The sequence below is a fragment of the Mustela nivalis genome (genome assembly GCF_964662115.1).
Source record: "Mustela nivalis genome assembly, chromosome: 1".
Classification (NCBI taxonomy): Eukaryota; Metazoa; Chordata; class Mammalia; order Carnivora; family Mustelidae; genus Mustela; species Mustela nivalis.
Window position 1 is genome coordinate 165,403,054 of NC_139020.1, and position 26,472 is coordinate 165,429,525.

The window sequence follows — 26,472 nt, forward strand, 5'->3', positions numbered from 1 at the left end:
CCTATATATGTACCCACAGGAAATATAAGCTATTGTTTTGTTGAGTTTTCTGTTTTACATGTATGGAATCAGACTATACATGTTGCCCTGCAACTTGGTTTTTCTAGCTCAACAGTTTGTCTTGGAGAGCATTCTGTATGAGTACTTATGAATGCATCTTATTTTTTTAACTGTTGCATAGTATTTTATGGACTGGATGTACCACAGTTTATTTAACCCGTTTGCTTTCCAAAGACAGAAATGCATTTTTCTATAAATGTTGTAGCTTTTGAAGGGCTGGTATATCCTTTTTTCCTTTCAAAATATGAGACTTTTATTTATGTTAATGGAGGAATCCAGACCACAGTGACAACACAAATATTTAGTAACACCAAGCCTGGTGAGTAAGTTTTCCCATTTTCCTTCAGGTGCTTGGCATCCTTGGAAGCTATCCCTTGTCCATTGCCAAGTCTCTGTTTATAGCAAAAGGCTGTCTTGAGAGCAACAGGAGAATGGTAGTATCGTTGGCTTTGATTTCAGTGCTGTGTCCGGAAGCAGGCAGCCTGGCACAGCAGGGAAAGGGTACAGCTGTGGACCCTCGAAGATCAGGATTCAAATCCTAGCTTTAGCTCTGTGACCCTGGACAAGTTACTTTACCTCTCTGAGCCTTGATTTGTCCAACCATAAAATGGATAAAACCCATAAAATGGCCAGAAGAAGTAAATGCAAGGCACATATACAAAGGAATGATCATATAAGAATACATACTTGGGGGCACCTGGGTGGCTCAGTTGTTTGAGCGACTGCCTTCAGCTCAGGTCATGATCCTGGAGTACCAGGATCAAGTCCTGCTTTAGGCTCCCAGCTCCACGGGGAGTCTGCTTCTCCCTCTGACCTTCCCCCCTCTCATGCTCTCTCTCACTGTCTCTCTCTCAAATAAATAAATAAAATCTTTTTAAAAAAGAATACATACTTGGGCTCTGTCGGCAGTATCAGTATAGTGGGTGTAATGGGGTACAGGGAGTCCCCTCTGGGACTAAAGGGATCACATGTGATCACAGAACAATGAGAAGGTATAAATACTCTGTGCCACTCTGGTGTGTCATATGGGAGTGGGGTTTGAGTTCAAAGGGAAGAAAGGGGTATTCTGGCCAGATTCTTGGCATCGGCTGTGTGCCAGGCACTTCCCACATAGCTCCTCCTTTTAACTTCACCCCAGCGGACAGAGCTAGGTTATCCCTCTGCACCAGTTTGTGGAAGAGGAAACTGAGGCTCAGAGAGGGGGTGCCATTTATCCAGGGTCTCAGTAAGTGGTCAAGACTGCACTCTGTGCCGTCCTCCTCCGGACCTAAGAAACTTTGGCAGCGGCTGTGCAGAGCGCCCCCTCCTGGAGATATAGAGAAGCTCCTCTCATGAAAAGCTCTCCCATATCCAGGTTCAACTAAGACTGTCAAAGAGAAAAATGGATTTTCTGGCGTCCATTTTTCCAAGGGGATGAGATAAAAGCTTCTCAAAGGTCACCTCAGGACAGTCTGAATCACATCTCTTAAGTGAGATTGACACAGAGCGAGAATATGAAATGGCCACCATTTTGGTGTGTGCAATAAAGCTCAATTCTTTGAAGTTCGGCATTCCTTTGAGCAAAATAAGCATCCCCTCCCTTGGTGAAAAGGGCCTGCCCCAGGAATTAGGAGTCCAGCGCAGTGCTGCTGCTGAATCACCCTGTATCTGGGCCACGGCGCTTTCCAGTCTCTGGGCCTTAGCTTCCCTCCTCCTCGAACGGGAGGGTGAGACTGGCCAGCCACTAGGAATCAGATGAGACTTGTCCCATTCCAACAGCAGGAGAAGCCAGAGGAGGGGACTGGCGGAGTCTGAGGGGTAGGGTTGCCAGAATTAACAAAGAAAACTACAGGATGTCTAGTTACATTTGAATTGCAGATAAACAAAAAATAATTAATGCTTTTATTAGTAGCGTGTCCCAAATATTATATGGGATAGTATTTACCTTTAAAAAATATTTGCTGTTTATCTGAAATTCACATTTAATTGGGTGTCCTGTATTTTATCTGACAACCCTACTCAGGGTTTATAGCTTCAAGGTGAGCCCCTGGCCACTTACCTCCCAACCAGAAGCCCACCACCCACTCCCACACCACACCCCCAATATCCCCACTGCCTTATCCAGATAGAGATTCTGGAGCCATGAGCAGAGAGGTGTTACAGGTGTAAGATTCCTACAGTGGAGTAGAGGGGTGGAAACATGGCCCGATGGGGGAAAAGACAGCCAGTGAATTTAAATCAGCGGAGAAGTTCGTGTCCGCATGCATGTCAAGGTGGTTAGAGGGACACAACGTATGGGTTGCTCACAAGCTCCGGTTCCCTTCCATGTCGTGTCCACGTGTGTACACACAAGCTAGTGGCCATCGCATCTGTGTGTTCTGGAGAAAGAGGCCAATGCTAAGGCCATGCGTATTCACACCGTGTCTGTGTGCCTGTGTGTGGCTAGAGGCCAGCTCTGTGTGGGATCCCATGAACTGGTAAACGGACGCCTCCACATCACCACCCATAATCATTAGAGGCCCTGTATCCGGAGAAGACCCCAGCTGGGACCATGACATGTCAGAGAGACACCCCTCACCCTGCACCCGTCCATCAGAAACCCAGACATCATGCATGTGCCAGCCATGGACATGGTCAAAGAGCCATCAGATCTGTTCAAAGCCTATAGCGGCTTACAGACAGAAGCAAGTACAGACTGTGGGGCTCCCCACGGCATGGGCTGTTGTTCTGCAGAGGGGTTGTTGAGCCCAGGTTTGTTAAGTGGCTCTTACAGGTGGCCTGTGGCCACTTGTGTGTGCAGAGCCCTCTAGGCAGCCTCAGCACCCACATCCCCACGTCAGGGCCCCAGAGAGGCAGGAGAGGGAGGGAAGTTTCAGAAAGGCCTACTATGCCAGACATGACAGTCCTCCTCCAGGGGGCGCTGGAATCAGAATCTAGAAGACAGTGGCAGCAAGGGGTGGGTCTCAGTTGGCCTTGGACCTCAGGGCCAAAACCTGGCACAGAAGAGATGTCCAGTAAGTGTGTTAGTGAGTGACCTGGGTGACAAACGCTTTCAGGGAAGGACAAGAAGGACGGATTGCTCTTGGTGGGCAAATCAAGGAAGGCTTTCAAGAGGTAGTAGTAAACTTTCATCTGGGTCTCAGAAGACTAAGTAGCTCAACAGAGGGGAGGGGTGGGCCTTCTGGGCTAGGAATCAGATGAGCCGAGACACAGCAGATAAACGCCAGCAAATGCCAGGACCTGTTTCAGAGCTTGGCAACACAGTGGGATAAACATAGGACTGAGAGTAAGGCAGGACAAGTCCTTTGGGACAATTTCAAAGAAGCCACCATGAGCACAGGAGTTGGTTACAGTCGTGAATGGGGAGCCATGGAAGGTTGTAGAGCAGGGCAGGGCAACCTTCAGCATGAACTCCTGGTCTAATCTCCTTTTCTGGTCTCTTTCTCTCCTCACCTTGTTTCTAGTTTTTCTCTGGGCTCCTTCAGCCACCAGTGGGAGGCAGAGGGTCTGACTATGGCCTCCACGTCCCCCTTGGCTTCAAGTCTGGCTCTCAGCCTCTCAAACCACAACACTCCTTCCCGCCTCTGCTGCCTCAAGGCAGATCGTGAGTCTAACATGCATGTGCAGCTTTCAGGGAGAGAGACCAGCCCTGAAGGAGCTGGCACCGTGCTGAAGAAGGCGAAAGATAGACAAGGCAGGCCCAGGCTCTGTCCCCTACCTGTCGTGGGACCTGGACAAGCCGCTGCCCTCTCAGAGCCTCAGCAGAAACCCCCTCGTGCCAGGGTTGCTTGTGAGGCTCAAGGGCAGCGCCATGCCTAAAGCCCCTAGCTTGTTAGTTACATCCCCCCCCCCAACTCCCCCACTCCATCCTGTCCCCAGAAGAGGGCTGTCACAATGCACATGCCTGAGCCCCACTCCCAGAGTAACTAAGTCAGTAGGTCTGAGTGGGCCTCAGAATTCGCATTTCTCACATGCTCGAAGGTGAGGTCGAAGCTGCTGGTCTGGAAACCACCAAGTCGTCCACCGGCACTCCCAAGGCCCAGGGCCTCGTGCCAGCCCATTTCAGTCAGAATCTCTAGGTTTGGGGCCTAGACATTAATATGTTTTTTAAGCTCTTTGGTGATGCCAATGTACCACCAAGTTAGGAGCTGGTTAGGAGATAGTTAGGACTGGTTAGGAGCTAGGGGCTTGCAGCAACAGTAGCAGGTACTACTTATCAAGCCTTTACCCCGAGCCAGGCGCCTGTCCAACCAAGCACATTCTTTCAGTGCACTCTGTCCCTGCAGTGGCTGCATGAGGTGGTGCTAGCCTCATCCCCAAGTTGTGTGCCAGGAACTTGCTGCTGAGAACCATAGAGGTCACTGCTCAAGGTCACAGAACTGGAAGGTAGTCTTGGGCAAGGCTCAAAGTTAGGTCTTTCCTGCCATTTCACCATTTTGTTTTGAACATTGTGAATTCCCAAACATCCCAGCAGGGATTCCTTTGTAAGCAGCCTGCTCTCCCTGGCCTCTGACAGATGGGAAGCACATGATCTCCCCCTACTGTGTGAAACCCAGGCCACTCATCTGCACACAGACACACAGCCAAACCCTTGAGTGGGCACGCACCTGCACGGACTGCCTCTCTCACCTACTAAGTCACACACCTGTCTTCTGAGTGCATCCCCTTGTCTGAACCCTTTCTGGTTTTTAAATGCACATAAGGACCATGAAGCCACCTTTGGCCTTCCTAGGAGAGCACTCACCATTTGTTTCATCTGAAATTTCCTAAGCACCCCAGAGCCGACAGGATCAGGCTTGTGCAAGCCGATGACTTATGTTGGCTTAATCAGGTAAGGTCACTGTGGGGCACTTGTTCTGTGTCTACAGCCCACCCCCAACTAGATCAGGCTGGAGCAGGACATGTGTGACCCCTAGGCTCTGTGGCAAGGGGCCTGACTCAGTTGCCTTCCCAGCAAAAGGACTCTGTGCCTCAATGTACATAAGTATGTTATGGGGCGATCGCAATAGAGGAAGAAGAACTTCACAGTTCACAGAGCATTGTCAGAGTCTTGTTTGATCCTCAAGCAAAATAACCTGAGGGTCCCCCAGAGAGGGAGAGTGATCATGGTCACACAGCAAGTAAAGACCCATCCAAACCAAGTCTCGGGACAGAGGTAGGAGTGTGGTGTGGCGGCCTTAGTGGGTCCAGACACAGTCTCACATAGTAGCAATGCTGACAGAAATACTCAGGAAGCACATTCCAGCCCCAGAGGAATAGTAGTGGTGGGAGCATGATAGTTAGTGGTAGCGTGGTTGTTAGTAGTAGTGTGGTAGTTAGTGGTAGAGTGGTGTTAGTTAGTAGTAAGAAGCATGGTAGTTAGTAGTAGTGTGGTGGTTAGTTAGTTGTAGCATGGTAGGTAGTGGTAACAGCTGCATCTATGGTTTATGGGGGCCAGTAAGGGCCATGTACCAGCATCTGGGGGAGCACTTTGTTTTGGTACCAGCACCCAACAGCAGATGGAAAGTTTCTTTTTACTTGTGATCATGTGCGCAGATAGCAGGCAGGTTCACTCAGCCAGACAATGTCCCCCCTCCCACAAATATCAGCCAGATTCAATGGGCAGGTTTCGTTACAGCACCAAAACTCCTCTGGTACCCCTTTGCTGGGAACAGGGATGCTCAGCCTTGTGGAGGTCTCAGAACAGGAAAGAAGAACTGAGACATCATCTGGATGGCTCAGAACACTCCCTCTGAGCCCCTCCTGACGGCCAGAGGTCCCTACTTTTGACAGAGCCCAGCCTGTTGGCATGGAGTGCCTTGTTTCAATGCCCCACACCCAGGAAGAGCAGAGCCCTGCCCCCAATTACCTAGCCCCAAAGTCAGTCAGATTTTATACGCCCCATTTCATCATCTTGCTCCTTCATTCTGACCTCTGAGTGTCTGCAACTTTACTTGCTTCAATTCTCCTTTTTTATCCTAATGAATTATGCATGTCGTACCTCCAAAGTAGCTTATAAAAGTTTGTCTCATACAAAAAGATTTTAAGAGACTGAAGTAAGGAAATTCAAAGGGAAGAAAGGAGGAACAAGATTATGATTTACAGGCACAACACATGGCCCTCAGCCCTCCATGCAGCTCCAAGAGGTGAACTGCAAATTCACTGCTGAGATACCAGGCAGGCCAGGGCAAGAAGGCAACAAGAGGAGTGCCGTGATCCAAAGTCTTCATTTGATAACCCGCACATCACATGATGACCCGTGTGGCACCAAACAGATGTGTCCTCTCCGTGGAGACCATCTGCCCCCTCTCTGGAGGGACACACCAGGGATGCTCCAGCCACATCAGCCTTTTCCAAGCCCTTTGGGGTTTCTTCTGCTTCTTGTCAACCCCTCTTCCCCCACCCCAACCCATTTACCTGATTAACCCTCACTCCTTCTGAGCTCACCCAATTACACTTCCTCCAGGAAACCCTTCCTGGCATGGTGGTCTTACTCAGTGCAGTGTCTCCACCATGCAGTGCGATGTTTGGCTTATACTAGGTGCTCAATAAGTATTTGTTGATTGACTAAATAAGCAAGTGGATGATTGGATGCACACTATCTAATAGGATCCTAACTACTTTCTCTATCTTGAGAAGGGTTGAGAAGGGGTGGGGGGACTTAAGCCTCTTTAGATAGAAGGAACCAGAGTCCCTGAGGCCCTGGCATCTAGGGACAGGACACCATGGCAGGTTGGCCAGCCTCTGAGTGTGCTCTCCCTTCTCCCCTCCCTAGACATCCTTGCACTTCAGCCCACTGGTGAGAAAGTGCTGCCTTCCAAGAAAACCAGGACACCTCCCTGCACTTTCTCTTCTTGGTCCCTGGGTCTGCACTCGTCCAGACAATGCCAAGGCTCCCTCTACTCCTGAAAGAATTTCAGCTGGTACTCACTGTCCCCCTGAGCTTTCCTTAACAGCAAACATATCCCCAGAGCCACCATGAGGTCAGTGTTTGGGTCAGAGAGCTCTTAGTCACAAGTTCCATCTCCCTGGGGTCCGTACACAGATCCTTGCCTGAGCCACACATTGAGATTTTTATGTGGTATCACCTGAGTTTTTAATGTCTATGACAAATTATCATTCTGTTAACAGGTGCAGGTGCACAACTGACCAAATAAGGACTCTCTGATGGCCTGAGGCTGCCATTTGTGGCACTCAGGGCTGGGTCCAAAAGAGCTAGGAAGGAAACTGCATTCCAGGCAAAGGAATGAGGACTAACAGGGGCAAGTCTCAGAGGCTGGGAGGGTGGGGCGAAAATCCAGTTGTGTCCAGGACAGCTGGATACAGAGGAAGTATGGGGTGAAGGTTCTTCCAATTGCCGATGATAACAAGTAGCCATTACAACAAATAATTCCTGTACAACCAAATTTCCCATGCTCTGCACTTGGCTTTCTCCTATCGTGCCTAATAGAACACACAAATTTCGATTCTGGTAGAAGGATTTGCACAAGTGCTGGAGGTTTTTCACCATGAAGGCACAATGACTGTGCCTGTAAATTTACAGAGAGCTTTTGCACACATTCCTCTGTGTATGGCTCACCACCATCTAGGGGTTATTTTGCTCTCATTTTATTGATGAGGAAATTGAGTCTCCTAGGGTTGAAATTACTGGCCAAGTTCATCCACAAACCTGACTCCTCACTCAGTACTCTGTCCTCTGCCTCTTGTGCAAAAAGACATTCACACTGGAAAACCCCAGCCCCACACAGCTTCTGATATCAATTCGCCAGCACTGTGTTTCTGAATTTTCACGGCCTTGATGGTTTTGTCTGGCAATATTTGACACAGAATGTTAACTTTTAATATGCTAAGTGGTGAGATGATCTTTAATCTAAATTGAATCTCCAACACCATTCATCTCTCACATCACCTTCTGTTGTTTCTGCTCCCCAAAATAGTCATGTTAATTTTCAGTCAGAAGATGTTCCCTACCCCATAGCCTTGAGGGTTTTGCACCAGCAACCCCAGGGCTGAATCTAGCTCTCAGTTATGTTGTATTTGGTCCCGAACTGTTCCTAATGGGGAAATTTTACATGAAATTCCAAGTGTCCAGCTTCTCTTGGAAGACTGACAGATCTGCCACTCTGGGTGCACATTCTCCCACAGGAACTTAGCCCCAGTCGCCACTACTCCCTGTTGCCTCCTACCCATCTACTTCGTGCAAAACCTGCTTGGTCCTCCAGCTATGCAGATTTGCCACCCCTGGACTGTGCTCTGACCCAGGACCCAGAATCTCAGTGCCAGCTTGTGAATCCCTAGACAACAGAACCCCTGAACCATGAGCAAACTCCCAGAACTCAAGAACACCCACATTTTCAACTGGTCACCCTGTAGACTCCAGAACACTTGAATCACAGACCCTCAGAAGGCTCACCTCTCTCTGAATCAATCAAGATAGGCCCAGGAGATAGGCTGGCCCCAACATTGCCAAGCTGCTTCTACAGGAAGCCCTTGTTTACCGAACCTATGAAGAGCCCCCAGATATGAACAGACCACAGCAGGACCACTTCAGGACCTATAGACCTTAGAACCCCTGGGATCCTCAGGGCCCACTCATCCTATTGAACTCCTGTACTATCAAGATGGGGAAACGGAGGCTCAGAGAAAGGAACTAACTAGTCAAAGCCCAGCAAACTGTCATCACAGGCCAATGTTGACTGGTCATAACCCCTTTCTTCAGAGGCCCACCACTCTCCCCAGTTCTCCCTTCTTCCCTTTATCAAAACCCACTCCCAGGAAAAAAACCTAAACTCATTTATACCGTGGTGGCCAGAACTGATGATGGCTTCCCTTTCCAGGGACTCTAAAGGAATCAGAGCTTTTATTTAAAGGATTGGGCCTAAGTAGAATAATTTCAAATGTTGACTATAGGTAGAATTGAACAAAGGCGGGAAGACAAGGAAACTTCCTAAAGTTCCTAGAGTCATACTGTATCATGCCTGCTTGCTCTCTATGTGGATAGCCTAGATGGCCACTCCAGCATGGAAGGGTAGAGGCAACACTGCCATGGGCTTAGGCAGGGCTGACTTGAGTTCTCAGGGCCTGGAAGCCACTCCAACACAGCAGACTGGTCTCATGAGGGCCTCAGTTTTCCCGTCTATAAAATGGGTATAACGTAGCTCTGGAAGCCCTCATCCTTATTGCACAGGCAGAACATTGGATCTCCAGAGCTTACCTGTACTGCTAGGCTGGTGTGGGATCTCCCCCAGAGCAAGCCCCTCTGTTTCCAGGCTTTCCCCACAGGGTCTCATTCAGCCTGGCTCTTGGAAGCTGGCCATGGAGGTCTCACTATCAGCATCAGAGGAGGCTCAGTGCCTAGAATCCAGACAGGGGACATGTCTGCCTCCCTGTACCCCTAACCATAGGTTGTTGGACTCCCAGGACCACTGAACTCTTATGTCCATGGGCTTCTGGGCTGTTTGCTTCATATCACTCTTCCCAGCATGCAGCACCCAGCACCAAGCTGGGCTCACAGGTGGAGGCCTGAGAAACACAGGTTGAATGAGTGAATGAATGGATAAGTTAAGGAATGACTGTTAGAACCCTAAAACCATCTGATATTGAACCACTGGACCCTCGGGGCACCTGGATGGCTCAGTTGGTTATGTGTCTGCCTTCAGCTCAGGTCATGATCCCAGGATCCTGGGATTGAGCCCCAGCTTCGGGCTCCCTGCTTAGCAGGGAGTCTGCTTCTCCCTCTGCCCCTCCCCTGCTCACACTCATTCCCTCTCTTTCTCTCTAATAAATAAATAAAAATAAAATAAAATAAACCACTAAACCCTCATAATGGTAGCAGCAGAATGTTCCAGGACTCTGACCCCAGCAGGTTAGTGGTACTGTTCTGCGGATCCCTCCAGATTCCCCCTTCTCTGGAATAGACTGAGGCTAGAAGTCTGATGGGGGTATGCCTCCCCCCAACCCCTCCATGCCCACCCTCCAGGTATCCTCATTAAGCCGCAGGTGATCTGGGGTTAGGCTGGTCTCAGAGATAGGACAGACACTGCCCACCTGTGGGGGACTGCTTGTGCTGTATTCCTCGTGATGACACCCCCTGCCAGACTCAGAACACTTGGGCATGTCACCTGCATTTAGTGGGTAAGGAGGATTCTAAGGTGCTTGGTGGCCTCAGGGCCAGGACCTGAGGGACAGGAAGCAGACCAGTCCTTGCACCCAGGACACCACGGCCCAGATGGGACACAGATCTAGTGACCAGGTCCGCCTTGCTGCTGAAGGCCACCTAGGGGTGAGGGCAGGGGGCTGCTGTCCGCTTGGGGTGGAGGGGAGTTCTTGTCAGCAGAGGCACCCAGAGAAGATGGACAGCAGGCCACTTTGTGGGGTTGTGAACAGTGTGAGTAAGGCAGGAAGTATGCCGGGGCACTTGTTGTGGAAAAAGTAAAGGTACACCAGTGACTTGGGGTGATACAGAGTGGCATCAAAGGAAGGAGAGAAGCAAGAAGTGCTGACGTCCGAGGGCACCCAGGAGCCCGTGAGCCTGTCCTCTATCACACACCCAAATTCCATCATGACGGCTGGTATTTCAGGCTCCTCTTCAAAGGCACAAAGGCTGCAGGGTGATTTGCCAAGGTTTTGGTCATTCACCCCTTGGCGCCAGTGAGTGTGGGAGAGGACTTATGGACAGGCACATGGAGCGGGGCAGAGGGCAGGGGAAGGCCACACTGACAACATGAGCTACGCCGACAGAGGGACTGGCCTGGTGTGGCCGGGGGTGGGTCAAGGGGTGGAAATACGCCTGCACGCGAGGCTCGGGGTCGGACAAAGGGGCCAGAGCACCAGGCTGGGAGAGGTGGACTTCATTCTGGAGGCCATGAGGAGCCTCCCAGTGTCGCTGAGCAGGGACTAAGGATCAGACTGGTGAGTCAGGGAGAATTATCTGGAAGTGAAGAAATGGTGGGTTGGAAGCAGACCACTGTGTCCCGGCCCTGCGTGATGAGGACTGTGTTGCAGCCTACTGGTCCACAGGATAGACCAGGACCACTGGCCTCCACTGAGTGTCTGCCACCCCCCCCCCAGATGCCACTTGATCATGTCACGTGTGTCCTCTGTGCAGCCAGCTGCTCCAGGAGGGCACTCTGCCTGTCTCCCTCACTGTTCTTGCCCAGTCTCTGGAACAGGGTTGGGCACAGAGTAGGTGCTCAACAAACACTGATCTTGTGGGTTATCTCATGAGATGCTCACAGCCACTGATGGGCTAGCAACAGTCCCCATAGCCATCGCAGAGGAGGACACCAAGGCTCAGAGAGCTGGAGGCACAGCCTGGGTTTTGAACCCAGGCAGAGGTTTCCAAGACTGTGCACAGCGGGGAAGGCAGGGGGAAATGCAGAGCAGGAGCAAGGGTGCGGTGCAAGGTGGGCCTGGTGCTGTGTATGTGCTTCCTGTGGCCACCGTAACAAGTGACCACAAACTGGGTGGCTTTGAACAAGGGCACTTTATTCCCTCACAGCTCCAGAGACCAGAGAAGTCTGGAGGTGAGGTGTTGGCAGGGCCGTGCTGCCTCTAGAACTCTAGAGCACCTTCCCTTCCTAGCTTCTTTGGGCTTCTTCGTGGCTCTGGCATTGCTTGGCTCCTGGCTGCCTCTTACCATCTCTACCTCTGTCTTCACAGAGCCTGTGCCCTCTGGGTCTAGGTCTTCTCCCTCTGTCTCTTGAAATGACATTTGTCCTTAGTTTCAGGGCTCACCTGTATAATCAGGGCGATCTTATCCCCAGATCCTTAACTTAATGACGTCAGCAAAGACCACTTTCCTAACAAAGTTCTCATTCACAGTTTCCAGGGATGAGGATGTGGACATACCATTTGGGGATGGGGTTACTATTCACCCCACTGCGGTGTCTCTGGCATTTCCCAGATGCACACTGCGGGCCGGAAGTGAGTGTTGGGCGCCAGGCTCCCGACTGGTGCCTGCAAGTTTCCTGCTTTGTGTTCCTCCTTTCTCTGTGCTTCGCCACGGGGGAGGGCCGTCCCCACTTGGGACAATTCCCTGAAACCTGAGCATCTCTCCCAGGCCTCCCAAGCCAACCTTTCTGCATTCTGTCCCCAGGTTTGCCGGGCACCGCTCCAGATCTGGAAAAGAGAAAGCAGATTTTCGGGCAAAACTTTATACCTCCAAAGAAGCCAAAAACCTTCCTGCAGCTGGTGTGGGAGGCACTACAAGATGTGACGCTGATCATCCTGGAAATCGCGGCCATCATCTCCCTGGGGCTGTCCTTTTACCACCCACCTGGCGAGAGCAATGAAGGTAAGACCCTGTTCCCCACCCAGCAACAAGCAGCCTGGCCACATCCCAGGGCACCCAAGTGAGGGAACATAGGCCCAGGAGGCAGGGCCTCTCCCAGAGTCCCTGGCCCCCAGTTTTCCCTCATGTGAGACGTAAGGATTGCACTGACAGTGAGAATAACCACAGTGAGCATTTATTGAGCACTTACAGCCCATCGAGCTCTGGGCTGAGATGTCATCTTCCTAAGACACCATGAGGCAAAGGCCATGATTATGCCCATTTTAAAGATGAGGAAAACAAGGTATAAGGCACTAACTCACTCAAGGTCACTGAGTAGGTGCTGGATCAGCTACCACCTTGCATGTGGCTGCCCCAGGCTTCCTCCTCCCAGTCTCCTCTTGGATTGCATCTTTTGCACAGTGCATGAGAAGGACTCAACATCCGTGCCGCTCCTTCTGTTTCACGGTCCTGTCCCAGGGTTGGTTCATTATCGTGCACACACTCATGGGGCTGATGCTGAATGTTTCCCAAGTGAGGAGGCCCGATCTTAAGAGGGCCTCCCAAAATGTGTCCCTGCATTCTGAATGGGGACACCGCTCTGTGGACCGAGGAAGCACTGTCCCATTCACACAGAGAGGGTCCTGCAGGAGACCCACTCTTCTCAAAGTCAGAACTCAGACTCCTAATGGGAAATTTCAACTTTCCCTCATCCTTTCATTCCAGAAACCGAGCACCTGCTCTGGGCAAGGACTTTATCAACTCGATGACTCTTTCCTTTACGATGGCAAAGTCGTTCAAACCTATGTCACACAACAGAGGAAGAGAGACAGACAGACAGACACACACACATACTATGGGATAAAGGGGCTCCCATAAGATATATTGTTTTGTTCGATTTTTATAATCTGATTTTTCATTAGTAGGATATTATAAACACTTGTTATTAATTATGATTTGGCATTTTCCTAATTAATGCACTGCCTAAAGAGATAATCCTACTATGTTCATTACTTCAATCAAGCAAATAAAAAGTGAATAGCTTATAAGAAATAACCATCATGGGCCTCATTTCCCCAGACAAGGAGGTGGTCTCCAAAATTCCTTGAACATGTGTCCTCTCACCCTCTCCCAAGCCTGAGTTGCTCAAGAAATGAGATTAACAAGTCTATTAGGCCAACTACCTTAATTTTATAAGTAATATTACTAAGTTGCTTTTTATCCTGCATGACCTCTTTCCAGAGAACATTTCAAGACACAAGAAAGATTTCACAAGACAAAGTCAAATAGGAAGTGAGACAGGAAAGGAATGGAAGCGAATAAACCAACTATATTTGCTACTGTGTTTGAGATTTAAATTTGACTTTGAGCTTCCTGGCAGCCAGGGCAGGAAGGGAATTAGGATGACTCGCATAGCACCAGCTTCCACAAGGAGGGAAAACAGTGCTTTAGAAAGACAGCATGTTCCCTGATGGTGAATTCTTTTTTTTTTTTTTTAAGATTTTACTTATTTATTTGACAGAGGGAGATCACAAGCAGGCAGAGAGGCAGGCAGAGAGAGAGAGGAGAAAGCAGGCTCCCTGCCAAGCAGAGAGCCCGATGCGGTACCTGATCCAAGGGACCCTGAGATCATGAGCCGAGCCGAAGGCAGAGGCTTAACCCACTGAGCCACCCAGGTGCCCCTGATGGTGAATTCTGGGATGAACTTTCAATTAGGACATTATAAGAGCTGCATATTGGGAAGCAATCTTTGCTGCTTTTCATAGAACATGTAGAAGAAGATTGTACATGGTTATTTGAATAAGCCTGGAACTAAGCTAAGGGTGCAACACACAGCATAACACTAATGATAATTCTTCTTACTATTAAACTTCTTACTATTATAGCCACCACTAGTTGGGAGCGTTTACAGTAGAGATTCATTTGATCTTCCCAACAACCCTGTGGGTAGCTGCTATTATCCAGGAGCCAAAGTCCTGAGACAGTAAATGACTTGCTAGGTCACACTCTAGGAAGCAGCAGAACCATGACTCAGACCCAGACATTCTAGCTTCCGAGCCCACACTCCCATCCTCAGCTGCGTTTCCTCAGGAAGGGATGGGACTGACTCAGTGCCACCCAAGTAAGTGTCTTCCTGTGACCCAGTTGAGATTGGAAGTCAGAGGGCAGATGGTGGAGGGGGTGTGGTGGGAGCAGGAATCAAGGTCCTAGTGTGCTCCAGAAGGAGCCACCCCACAGATAGGCCTCCTAACAGATGGCTACAACCTCTTCCATTCTAGAGAGGTGGGAACCCAGGACCCGAACGGGGAAGGACTTGCCCAAGGTCACACAGCTTGTTAGGCAGTGGGACTAGATAAACCCATGTCTTCTGGTGCTTTCCACGGCCCCTCCCTGCCTCCAGCTGAGACACTAGCTCAGGCCAGGATCTAGGTGGATGAGGGTAGCTGCATATATTCCAGCCCCACAGAGTAAACTTCCTGTACTCTCCAATGCCCAGACCCGCACATGAGCTCTGAGTTCTGGACCTTCCATGTTGCCAGGACCTCCGCCCTGCCAAGTCAGACTCAAACTTCATCAGTTATATCCAAATGAGGCTAGTGATGGACTTGGAAGATGTAGAAACTTGAAGCAGCCACAGCCCTTCCCTGTTTGCTTTCTTGGCTCAGAGACCTCCAGATATTTGTCAGAGGTACACCCATGTACATGCTAATCCCACACCTGGGATTAGCACACTCAATGCTCCTAACTCCCTACCTGTGACAGCTGCCCTAGTGTCAGAGTTCTAGCCAAGTGACAGGCACATAGTAGGTGCTTAGAAAATATTTGTGTCTCTCCAGTTTCAATGACTCTTCTTTGATGCCAGGGCCCAGTCACCATCTAGGAAGCAGCTTCCCCATTTTATTGATGGACAAGTAGAGATAGACCCAGAGAGGTCAAACAGTTTCCCTGAGCTCAGATGGACAAAAACCAAACCCTATAAATCCCCAGGTCCAGAGAGAGCAGCCACAGGCTCCCAGACCCTGTGGCTACAATCTTTATATCCAGTCTGAAGAATCCCCCCAGAAGAGACCTCAGCAGGCCTGCTCAGAGTCCCCTTCCTTCCCTTTCCTTATCTCTTCCCCCCAGCTGCACCAGGGGCAGTGGGCTTGTTCCCAGGGTCCAGCAGCTCCTGGCAGCTGAAGGCCTAAGCCAGCAATCCACAGCCCCACTTTCTGGCCATTCCAAAGCACTGTATGACCATCAGACAGTTCTCAGAAGGAAGCAAAAATTGATGGGCTTTTGCTGACAGAGTGCCCTCAGGACCCAAAGGCTCCTTGGTATTGAATAGGCAAAGGCAATAGGCAGGGTTGGGAGTCAAGGAAACAGAGTGAATCCTACTCAAACACCATACCCTTGGCTTCCAGAAGCCATTCCAAGGAGAGTAGCTCATGAAAGTGGAGAGAAAACCCACATTTATCGTGTATTCAATATAGGCCAGCTCCTTACTGGGCTCTGGGCTCACAAAGTCATCCCACGTTACAGCTTCCAAACTGAGACTCAGAGAGGCCAAGTCACTTATCCAAGGTCACACAGTAGAGCCTTGATTTGAAGTTAGGTCTTTTTTTTTTTTTTTTTTTTTTTTTTAAAGATTTTATTTATTTATTTGACAGAGAGAGAGATCACAAGTCGGCGGAGAGTCAGGCAGAGAGAGAGAGAGAAGCAGGCTCCCGCTGAGCAAAGAGCCCGATGCGGGGCTCGATCCCAGGACACTGAGATCATGACCTGAGCCGAAGGCAGCGGCTTAATCCACTGAGCCACCCAGGCGCCCCATGAAGTTAGGTCTTAATAGCTCCAGAATCCAAATTTCCGTGGCCTTGAGATCTGTGAGTGTCCTAAATGCTCCAGTAACTTCTGAGATATGTAATGGGGAGGGCCGTCAATGAAGCACACAAGAGTCTTCCCATTTATAAAGCAAGTAGCAGAGGCAGAGGGTAACAAAAGTCCTGTAAAGCAAAGCACCGAGGCTCTACATCTCAAGTCACTACTCAAAGCCCAAAAGAGCACATTTCCATGGACTGGGTTTCTGTTTAGCAAGGTTCATCCGAGTTCCCCAGTCTCTGGGGCTTCCACTGGTGTCAGTTACGATGGAGAAAGGGCACCCTGGTTCCCCTCTCCCGGTCATCACTTGGTGCTGGGCTGGATGTCCAAGGTTCTCTTCCAGCCTGGCTGTGGAGCTCAAATGCATTTACACATCCCATTCACCAGGCAACAAGGAACAGCAGCTTTCACTTAATGTGCTCAGTGAGGTGAGGGCTTTATGGAAACACTCTCTCCCTCTGTCTTCTCAGCCACCTACGATGGAATGCCTGTCCTCACCCCCATTTCCAGATGAAAAAACTGATGCACGGTGGCAAAATAGCTAGGTCAGAGGCATGCAGCAGTGCAGTAGCGGAGCTGGAATTCAAAGCCAAGGCTGGCCCGACGTCAGTTAGCATAAGCACAACTATAATGATCATTAGCACTAAAGGCTGGTTCAGCTAAACAATTTAAAATTATTGAAGAAGGCTGAAATTCCAAAAGAAAGAGTGGCATCGAAGACCTTGTGCAATGAGATGGTTATTTACTAACCTGCAAGGAGTGATTGGTTCAGTAAAAGCCATGGAATTTTCCAATGACCTATTGCTGAGCCTCATGATTCTGGACCATCCCAAGCTTAGACCCACCAGCTAGCCTTGACCTCCACCTCTCGGAGTGCTGGAAAACATTCTCTGATACCACTTGGCCTTTTTGCCTTTGACCCCTGGCTTCCCAGAAGCTCCTGCCAGGATCTCTTGAAACTGTTCTCTCTTCCTTGGGACTGAATCGGGCTTCCAATCAGCCATGGGTCTTCGGCAACGTGAGGCCAGCACATGGCAGAGGAGGCCACTGGGCTCAGGGACAGTGGGAAGGCTAAGTCCAGTGTCAGATTTCAGGCCTGGATTCAAACCCCAGATCTGCTATCTGACCCCAGGTAAGTAGCCACCCCTCTCTGAACCACTTCTCTTGGCCGGCTTGAGAATTAAAATGAACACTTGGTACAAGTGATTTGTGAATGGTCCAGTCCTCTGCCCAGCCACCTTGAAAGGGAACCTCTTGAGTTTTCCAGGGATGGATAGTCGGAGGATGCTGCTCGGGGTCACTCTCCATGGAGGAGGCTGTTCATCTCCTGGTGGGAAAAAGGGCCTGGGCTAGTCCTGGCTGCAGCACCCACCTTGGCTGTCCCCTCCCTTCTCTGAGCCTCAGTTTCCTCACCTGTAAGTGGAGGTAATAATTTTCCCTCCCTGGATCCTTGTGGGGATGTGAGAGGCAGGGTGTGTGGAGAAGTTTGGAGAGGCCCTAGGACTCAGCACCCCATGGGCAGGATGTGAGGCCTTTGTATCAGATGTGTCTGCTCTTTTCTGTTCACAAGGTGAGACTGTCAAGTCTCAAGCAGTCTGGGGAACTGGAATGAGGGGTTCAGTGGTGTGAGAGTGTGAGATACAGTGTCACTGTAGGACAGATAAGCAGCCCACAGCCTGGACTGTGGGTGTCCTTGCTGTGTAGTGGGAGGGCATAAATGTCATACCCTGAGTTCTGGCTTGGGCTTTCACCATCCTCTCCTGGAACCTGGAAGGAGGTCTCAGTGACTCCCATTTTGCAAAGAACACTGCAGCTCAGGGAGGACAGTGAGTTATCTAGGATCATACAGGGGCAGTGGCAGAATTCTTACCAGCCCATTGGACACGGCTAGAGCTGTGGTTCCTGCCCCCCACCCCCTCCCCACTCCCAGGCCTGCTATCTGGAGGCTCACCGTTGCTGGAAGCACGGAAGGAAAGTGCATCATCAAAACTGCCCTCTAGGCCCTAAAGCACGTGCAGAACTGATCATCTTCATTCTGTTACATCCTCACTCCTCTTTTCTCATGAATCAGGCCTCTCCCCTGTGCTGGGTCTATGCTAGAGCCACCAGGGACCTCACCTTGACATTCAACCCTCACAATAGGTCCCAGACAAAGAATATTCATCCCTTTTTACAGAGGTGAAAACTGAGGTTCCAAAGGAGAAGTCATTTGCCCAAGATCTCACACCTAGAATGAAAGCAGGAACCTGAAGGGGTTGCCACCCAGACACACTGAATAAATTTAATAATGCTCATCTAATTACCACCTTTTTTTTACTCAGCCAAGCCGGGATTTAATTCCAGACCTGTAGGCTCCTCCTGCTTGGCTGACCCCATCCTGCCGGCTTCCCTCTGCTCTCTGCAGGATGTGCGACGGCCCAGGGTGGGGCAGAGGATGAAGGGGAGGCAGAGGCCGGCTGGATCGAGGGGGCGGCCATCCTCCTCTCAGTCATCTGTGTGGTCCTGGTCACGGCCTTCAATGACTGGAGCAAAGAGAAGCAGTTCCGGGGCCTGCAGAGCCGCATCGAGCAAGAGCAGAAGTTCACCGTGGTTCGGGCTGGCCAGGTGGTCCAGATCCCTGTGGCCGAAATTGTTGTTGGGGACATCGCCCAGGTCAAATATGGTAAGTGTCCTAGCCACAGGGCCAGGTGTTAGAGCTTGAATCTGGGCAGAGGTGGGACAGGATAGGCAAGCCCAGAGAGGCTGGCCCAGGGAAGGGGGTCAGTCCCTGAAGGCTAATCCTGAGCCAGGATGTCTTCTGAGATCCTTTGGGAAGTACAAGGCTACATCCTAGAGGAGGTAGGATTCCAGAATCTATGTAAAGTCAGAAATGGCAAATACAGGGCACGTGTGCTACTTTTCTCCCAATCTACACCTGTAGCAGACATTATTAATCAATCACAGCTCAGAGTTTAGACACAAAAGTCTTCCCAACCCAATACTCCAGGGACCACTAACACTCAGAATGGGTTTATGAGACAATATCCATTTCTTATATCTGATTGAGTTATTCTTGGTTGTCTTGGAGGTTTGAGAAGGTGTTATAGGGAGTGGATGTAAATGAGCAAACATTCTAGGCCTATAATACTGCCATAGAGAAAGTGATCAGGCTGGCTGGCACCAAAGAAGGTTTAGGCAAGATGTGTCCTAGTAAGTAGAAGCAGAAGATGGGGGAGAGATTGCCATGCCCTCTTCACTCTGCCTGAGGGAACTTGGTTTCCTCTGATAATGTGCCTGTCTTAGGGTCCCTCAGCATAGTCAGGACAGACCTGTCCCACCCAAAACAATTTCCCAAACTATAGTTGAGACAGAGAAGTATGAATCATTGAGGAAACTCGACCCCAAATCCACACCAGGCCAAGAGAAGCACTTTATAAACCGAAGTACATGCCCACTCAAGCTAGGGCGTGTACTTGTTCTTGGCCCAGCCTCTGCCTCTAGGCCTTGTGCCATCCACCTTGGCTCCATGTTTCAGTTGCCTATTGCCTGTGATGGACACCATCTTAGTTCCACACCCTGGGACCTCAAGGAAACAGGTCCCGAATGGTGAACTTGACCTTGCAATCACACCTTTAAGGGAATGTTCCAAGACCCTCCAGCCACCTGAGATCCTGCTGAGTCTGTTGCCCTTCCCCCTCACCAGGTGACCTCCTCCCTGCTGACGGCCTCTTCATCCAGGGAAATGACCTCAAGATTGATGAAAGCTCCCTGACTGGGGAGTCTGACCAGGTGCGCAAGTCCGTGGACAAGGACCCCATGCTGCTGTCAGGTGAGATGTGGCCCAACGGCGGGCTCACTCCCATTGCCAGTTCCCGCCTCAATGCTGCAGGGCCATCTGTGTCCCTGTCATGAGGCTGGAAGTTCTCAGAGATTTGTTCCTTGGCTCTAGACCTTTTCCCCCAACAAATGTACTTTGAGCCTACTCTGCACTTGGCACTGCTCCAGGCCCTGGGGATAGTACAGTAAATAATGTCGACAGAGAATCCCTGCCCTCACAGAACTTACTTTCTAGTGACATGGCCTTCTGGAAAGTCAGACACCAAAGCCTGTTCTTGTCAGAGATAAGTAAGATTCCCTCAGGTAACAGTTATTTGGGGCACCTACCATGGGCCAGGCACTGGGCTTGGTGCTAGGGATACAGCAGGGAGTGAGGCTGATGAAACCACTACCTAGAGAAGCTTGTGGTGTAGTGAGAGGAGATGGGCATTACAAAGCCCCCAGAGGGTGGTAGGTATATGATGGAAATAAAGCAGAACAATGGGAGGCAGGTGGCCGAGGCGTCAGGGAAGGCCACGTTTGAGTTGTGTTGTGAATGAGGAGAGAGAGCTGGCTTTGTAACTTTGGGGGTGAAATGTATACCAGACGGAGGGAACAGCAAGTGCAAAGACACTAAAGCAGGAAGATGGTGAGCAAAATGGAGATGGTGGAGGGCCCAGATGTCGTGGGCCATGGTCAGAAGCTTGGAAATTTTCTAAGTGTGATGAGAATCATCTAAAATAGTTTTCAGCAGTGAACTGGTCACACGTACATGTTTTAAATCTGCCTCTGGCTGCTGTAGGGGGAAAGAGAGGAGGCAGAGAGACCTTGCAGAGGTGAGTCCCCAGCTGGATGAGACAACCCCCTAACAGGGACACACGAAGGGTCTCCTTGTCCAGCACGGCTCAGCAAACATCCTCTGAGCAGCAGCTGTGCTGGGCCAGGCCCTGTGCTGAGCACTGGACCCAGGATGACTCAGAGCCTCCCCTGGCCTTGAGAGCCCCCAGCTCACAGAGGCTAGGGGAAGCAGATGTGCAAACAGATCATCCACAGTAGAAGAGTGAGAGAGAGGTGAGAAAGCCAAAAAACAGAGCAGAACTACCCAAAGTGGAATTGCCCAGGGTTCTAAAGAGTAGGAACTCACCCAAAGTGAGGAGAAAGGGCCTCTTAGTGGAGACAAATGTGTGCAAAGACACAGAGGCCTGAAGGAATATGGGATGTCCTTGCAATACAAAGAGAAAGATTAACAGGTCTGCAGGGTAGGATGGTAAAAAGAAAAGAGAATCAGAGCTGGGGCATTTATTTATTCAGAATTTATTGGACGAACATTTATTTAGTAGCTACTGTGTGCCAGTGGTTGGTGGGACAAATAATGTCCATGCCATCCTGAAGATTAGAATCTAGACAATAAAGAAACAAGCAAGCAAATATATAAGGTAATTTCAAATACTAAGATGAATACATTAATTATAATGAAATAGAAACTCTGAGGAAAGGGACAAGAACCCTGTTGGTCAGGGAAGGCCTGTCTGAGGAGGTTGCTTTAGAGCTGAAACCAGCTCTAATGAGAAGAAAGAACATTCCAGGTGGAGGGACAGCAAGTGCAAAGGCCCTGGAGTCTAAGAAATCATAGAAAGCCTGAATGCCTTCTTGGAATTTAGGGCCACATGAGGGTTCTGTAAATTGTCATGGCCCTGTGACCCTGGTTCTGACCCCCAAGCTGAAGTGGTTAGCAGAGAGGCAGTCATCCCTGGGAGAAGTGGCCCGGTGGTCATCTGAATCAGTAGAAGTCAGGTGGAGCCCCTGGGCATGAATGGATGGGTGACAAATGTTCCAGACAGTTTGGAGAAGGGAAAGGAGGGTACCTTGCAGGAGGCTGAGGAGAGAAAATGTTCAGAATCAGTGACTTGATATACCCCAAACCATCCAAGGAGATGGGCACTGTTGCAAGGAGACTCTGGAAGAGACTTGGACGGGGCAGAGATAGATGGGAAGTCAGCTAGCCAGCCCAAGCCAAACCAACTTTTTTACTTCTAGCTTACTAGTCTTTACTTCTAGCTGGAAGCCCAGGCAAATAGTGTGGATCCCGGGCCTCTGGATGTCAGGAGACAGCAGCCAAGATCCCTTGCGAAGTCCTTGTGTGCAAGAGAAAGCAGGATGTGCTAGAGCCTGGGAGATTCTGGTGGGTTTGTACTGATTCTTGGATTGCTGGTAATCCAGTGGTCTTCACTGGAGCTCTATCCTGTTTCAGTATGGAAAGTGTACCCGCCAACTTTGAAGAGACCATGAGTGCAGGGAGGCTGACAAAACGAAACCAAGAGGCAGGACCCACCAAGATTGCCAGAGTGCAGGGTGAGCTAGACTGGAGAAAGTGACCCTTGGCCGTGAACTGCAACACTGGTGTTCAGGAGCACAATTGCATGGGGCTGGGAGGGGCAAGCGGCTTAGCCAGGCTCATGGAGAGATGTGGGGGAAGGGGAAGGGGGTAGAGTCAGCCCAATAGAAGGCAGTCTAATTAGAAATGGAAGAATTCTGTAATAGTTTGAACCATTCTAGACGAAAGAGGCTGCCAAAAGATAGTGAGTTCCTGGTCACTGATTGTGTGTGAGCAGAACCTTGACAGGCTGTGGAGTGCTGGGAGTTTTGTAGGGTAGACCCAAGCCCTGGATAGCCAGTGCATTCAGTGCCCTCCCAGGCATACACATCACAGATTCATCACACCCACCGTTGCCCTGCACCTCTGCTGGAGATGCACCTTAATTTGTTCCCTCCGCCCTGCCCCAGCTGAGGCTGCCCCCTCCTCCTAGATGGCCCTCTCCCTTCCTTGCTACACATTTAACTCAAGTGCATTTGCTCAGGCCCCACCTCCTCCAAAAAGCCTTCTTTGCCCACCACTGCCCTTGGACAGTCACCCCTAGACGGCTTGGGACTCCCATTTCATCCCATGGCACCCACGCTGTGCTTGGTCCATTCGAGCTGAGTTTGGCTAAGTGCAGACTGTCTCAGATAAAGTGAAAAGAAGAATGCATCCAGTCCCACCACCCAAAGAGATCTACTGGTCTCACTTGTATGGGTCCCATCCAGCCTTGGCCATATGCAGATGGACAGACACCATCATTGTTGCAATGCACCTGTAACTCCTCCTCTCACCCAGAGCCGTCCAGCAGCTGGAAGCCCTGAGCGTGAAGCTACCAGGAGCTCCGTCCCTGGGCCCCGCACAGCACAGCAGCTCAAGCACCATCTGCCAGAGAGAGGAGGGAGGCTGAGGCTGTTGTAGAAAAGGCCAGGTTGGGCTAGACTGAGGCAGATCCGGGCTTGGGAATGAACTCACTGTGTGGCCTTGGGCATGCTGCACCCCTTCTCTTGACCTGTGAGGACCATGGGGAGGCCCCAGTGTATGATGTAAGGGAAGCCCCTCCCTAGCCCTGTGAGAGCTGACAGATGCCCATGACAGATTGGTTCCCTCCCCGTTCCTTAGGTGGAGTCTGGACTTGGGTGGTGAAACAGGTCTGGGTTCAAACCCCCTACTGTCTTGTTTGATGGGAGACCCTGGACAAGCTTCTTACTCTGTCTGAGCTTCTAGTTCCTTGCTTATAAAATGAGATGACCCCCAGCTGATTAGGTTGTGTCAAAGTGTCCATTTCCCCCTCTCTTCTCTCATCCTGAATATCTCCCCTTTCCCCCTCTCTGAGCTTCCCCCATCCAGCTCCTCCCCTCCTTCAGCCTGCATGAGCCTGCCTCCTCCAGGGGGTTTTCCTTGATTGTTCTCTTCCCCAGAGCTCTGAACTCTGGATAACTGCCATCTGGATGCTCGTTTTTGTGCATGACAGACATGTTGGACCTTTCCCTGGGCGGGGAGGCCTTGCTGGGCCTTCCAGTTGAATGCCCCCTGGGGAAGAGAGAGGGACCAGGCTAGGGGCACCTGCAGGGTCCTCATGATTGTGCAGAAACCCCCTTGGGGTGTCTGGCACACTGGTGCACCCTACAGGAAGGCCAAGAATACTCTGGCACTGGGGGCAGTCAGCCCAAGCATGCCTAGCCTGTGACCCTGGACAGGTCCATTCACCTCCCTGAGCCCCCATGTTGGTGTCTGTGCAGTGGAGGAGTTGCTGGGGAGCCCTTCCCTCCTGCCTACCCCACAGGGCTGTTGTGGGGACCCCATGCATGGATGGATGTCACTGTCCTTTGTAAATGGTACTGCTGTGAAGGGCTGTGTGGTGTGGAGCAAGCACAGCATTTAGAGGCAGAACAGCCAGGTCCCAAACCTCTGTCAGCTCCAGCCGTGACCTCTGCCCCTCAGGTCCTCAGTCTCCCCATCTGACAAACAGGCACAGACCAGCCTTCAGAAAGACTTGGATATGCCCGGAGACCGGGGCACAAAGAAAATCCCAAAGGCCCGGAGCTCATCTCCCAGGATGGACAGGCAGACACAGGCCAGGCAGAGTAGAATGTTCAGGAGTCACAAGGTCACCCCTGCATGGGGTCAGCAGGGAGAGCACAGCACCAAACCAAGAACATGACTGCTTCTCACTGCTGCCCGCAGAAGCCCCGGCCCCAGTGTGGCCGCAGCGTTCACAGTGCAAGGGGAGCCAGAATCCACATTTCATGTACACTCTCCCAGTGTTTGACTGTTGGGGAGAAATCCCCATTTGTTTAAAAGGCAAATGGATCAAGCAGCATGTAGGTGAGCTTTGTGGATCAAGCAGCATGTAGGTGAGCCCTGGAGGGCAATCTCTGACCTGGGCATGTTTTGTTTTTGGTTTTTGGTTTTTTTTTTTTTTTTTTCCAGTTTTCTATTTTAAGACCATTTCAAACTTTCAGGAGGTTGCAAGGCGAGTGCAAAGAACACCTGAATGTCCTTCCTTCTGATTCAGCCGTTGCTACCATTTTGCCCCATTTGTTCCCAGGAGCCTCGCTGTGTCATGCAGTCATGATGGCCCTTTGCCCCCTGACGCTTCAGGTGTATCTCTTAAGAAATGTGTGACCACAGCACAGCTAGCCACTTAGGAAGCTCAGCATTGATGCAATACCGTTACCAGAAGGTTCTATATGAATTCAGATCCATCGACTGTCCCACAGCATCCTCTAGGCCAGGACCCACTGCAGGACCTGTATAGCCTGCCCTTAACCCTCTTTTCATGTAAGGCCAGTAGTTTCTGATACCCTGGGGTCCTGAAGCCCCTGAGAGTCCTATGGAAGTAGTGGTCTCTCTTGTGAGAAAGAAATGTTCCAACTTGTGACTTGGCAGCCTTCCGGGACATTTGTAGTTCCCTAGAGAACCCTGGTCTGGTCTCAATTTGCAGCTGGGGAAACTGAGGCCCAGAGCAGGAGTGTAAAGCACCCCAGAAGGCAGGGCCAGAGCAAGACCCCAGCCCTCCAACCCCCCAGCCCCAAGCTCTCCCTGCAGCCTCCGTGTGCAGGCTCATCTCTGAGGACCCCTGGGACTTTATGACCCAGCAGCAAGGCCCGTTTGGAGCATTTATACTAAATTCCATTGGGAAACCAATGACTAGGTGACCTCTGTGTGGCCAGGGAAAGGAGAGGGGCCAGGGGGCCGGGGTGGGGGGTGTCCCCAAAAGCAGCAGGGCCTAGCTCCAGCAGGCCCATTGGCTCCACCCCCGGCAGGACCCCCACCCACCTCCACCACCCCTGGAGCCAGAGCGTTAACAGCAGGAAGTTGCACAGGACATCGGCAGACCCTCTCAGGCCTGCTGCCCACCCTACCCAAGCGGAAGGCCAGGCATGGAGAGCCGGACCTGCCACCACTGCCACCGCCTCCAGGGAGCCTGGGACGACACCGTGACTGCAGGAAGGCCCAGTCTGCCGCTCGGCCCGCGCTCTCTCCATTACACTACCCTGCCTCTTCTCCATGAGAGGCAGCGGGGTGTAGTGGATAGAGCACGGGTTCAAGTCCCGGCTCCACCACTCACAGCTGTGTGACCCTGAGCCATCACTCGACCTCTCTGAGCCAGAGAGGCCACGGGGAGGGGAGGGGCTTGGGGTTGTACTTGCACCAAACCTACCTCACAGGGCTGTTGTGAGGAGGACAGGCTTTTGGGCGCTGAAATGCTTTGCCAACTGTCTGGTGCTCTGCAAGCATGTGTTATTACTGTTATTAACTGTGTTGATAACAATAATGATGAAGGAACCACTCCGGGCTGGGAACTGCATTGGCTTTCCTTGGTGCTTGGGCCTGGAGGCAGATGAGAGTTCCTACAAATGGCCTTTATCCCTTCTTCACATCTCTGCCCCCAGAAAGAGGTCTCTCCCTTCTCCCGATCAGAAAGAGGCCTGGGAATTCAAAACCAGGAGAGCCCTAGGTTCAAGCCCCAATCTGTGCCTCATGTGCTGTGCAACCTCAGTCAGCCATTTGCCCTCTCTGGGCTCCGAAGCTTCCTTCTGTAAAGCTAGCTACCCACCCCCAACTCTGCCATTGGCGGCTCACACTACCCCACTTGTCACTGTGTGGGGCTTTGGGTCCGAGACTGCTGGCATCTGGACCAGGTGGGGGCTGTCTCCTGCTGCTTGGA

At 51.0% G+C, this 26,472-nt stretch overlaps 1 protein-coding gene across 11 annotated transcripts in view; it reads left to right on the top strand.

Moving 5' to 3' along the window:
• Nucleotides 1-26,472, top strand: part of ATP2B2 (ATPase plasma membrane Ca2+ transporting 2) — a 365,301-nt gene that overhangs the window by 275,448 nt on the left and 63,381 nt on the right. For all 11 annotated transcript variants that reach the window (XM_082682462.1, XM_082682460.1, XM_082682467.1 and 8 more), the window contains 3 exons: nt 12,116-12,313; nt 18,552-18,809; nt 19,830-19,955. In XM_082682462.1, the coding sequence (XP_082538588.1) occupies nt 12,116-12,313; nt 18,552-18,809; nt 19,830-19,955 (582 nt within the window). The remainder of the gene's footprint in view (nt 1-12,115; nt 12,314-18,551; nt 18,810-19,829; nt 19,956-26,472) is intronic.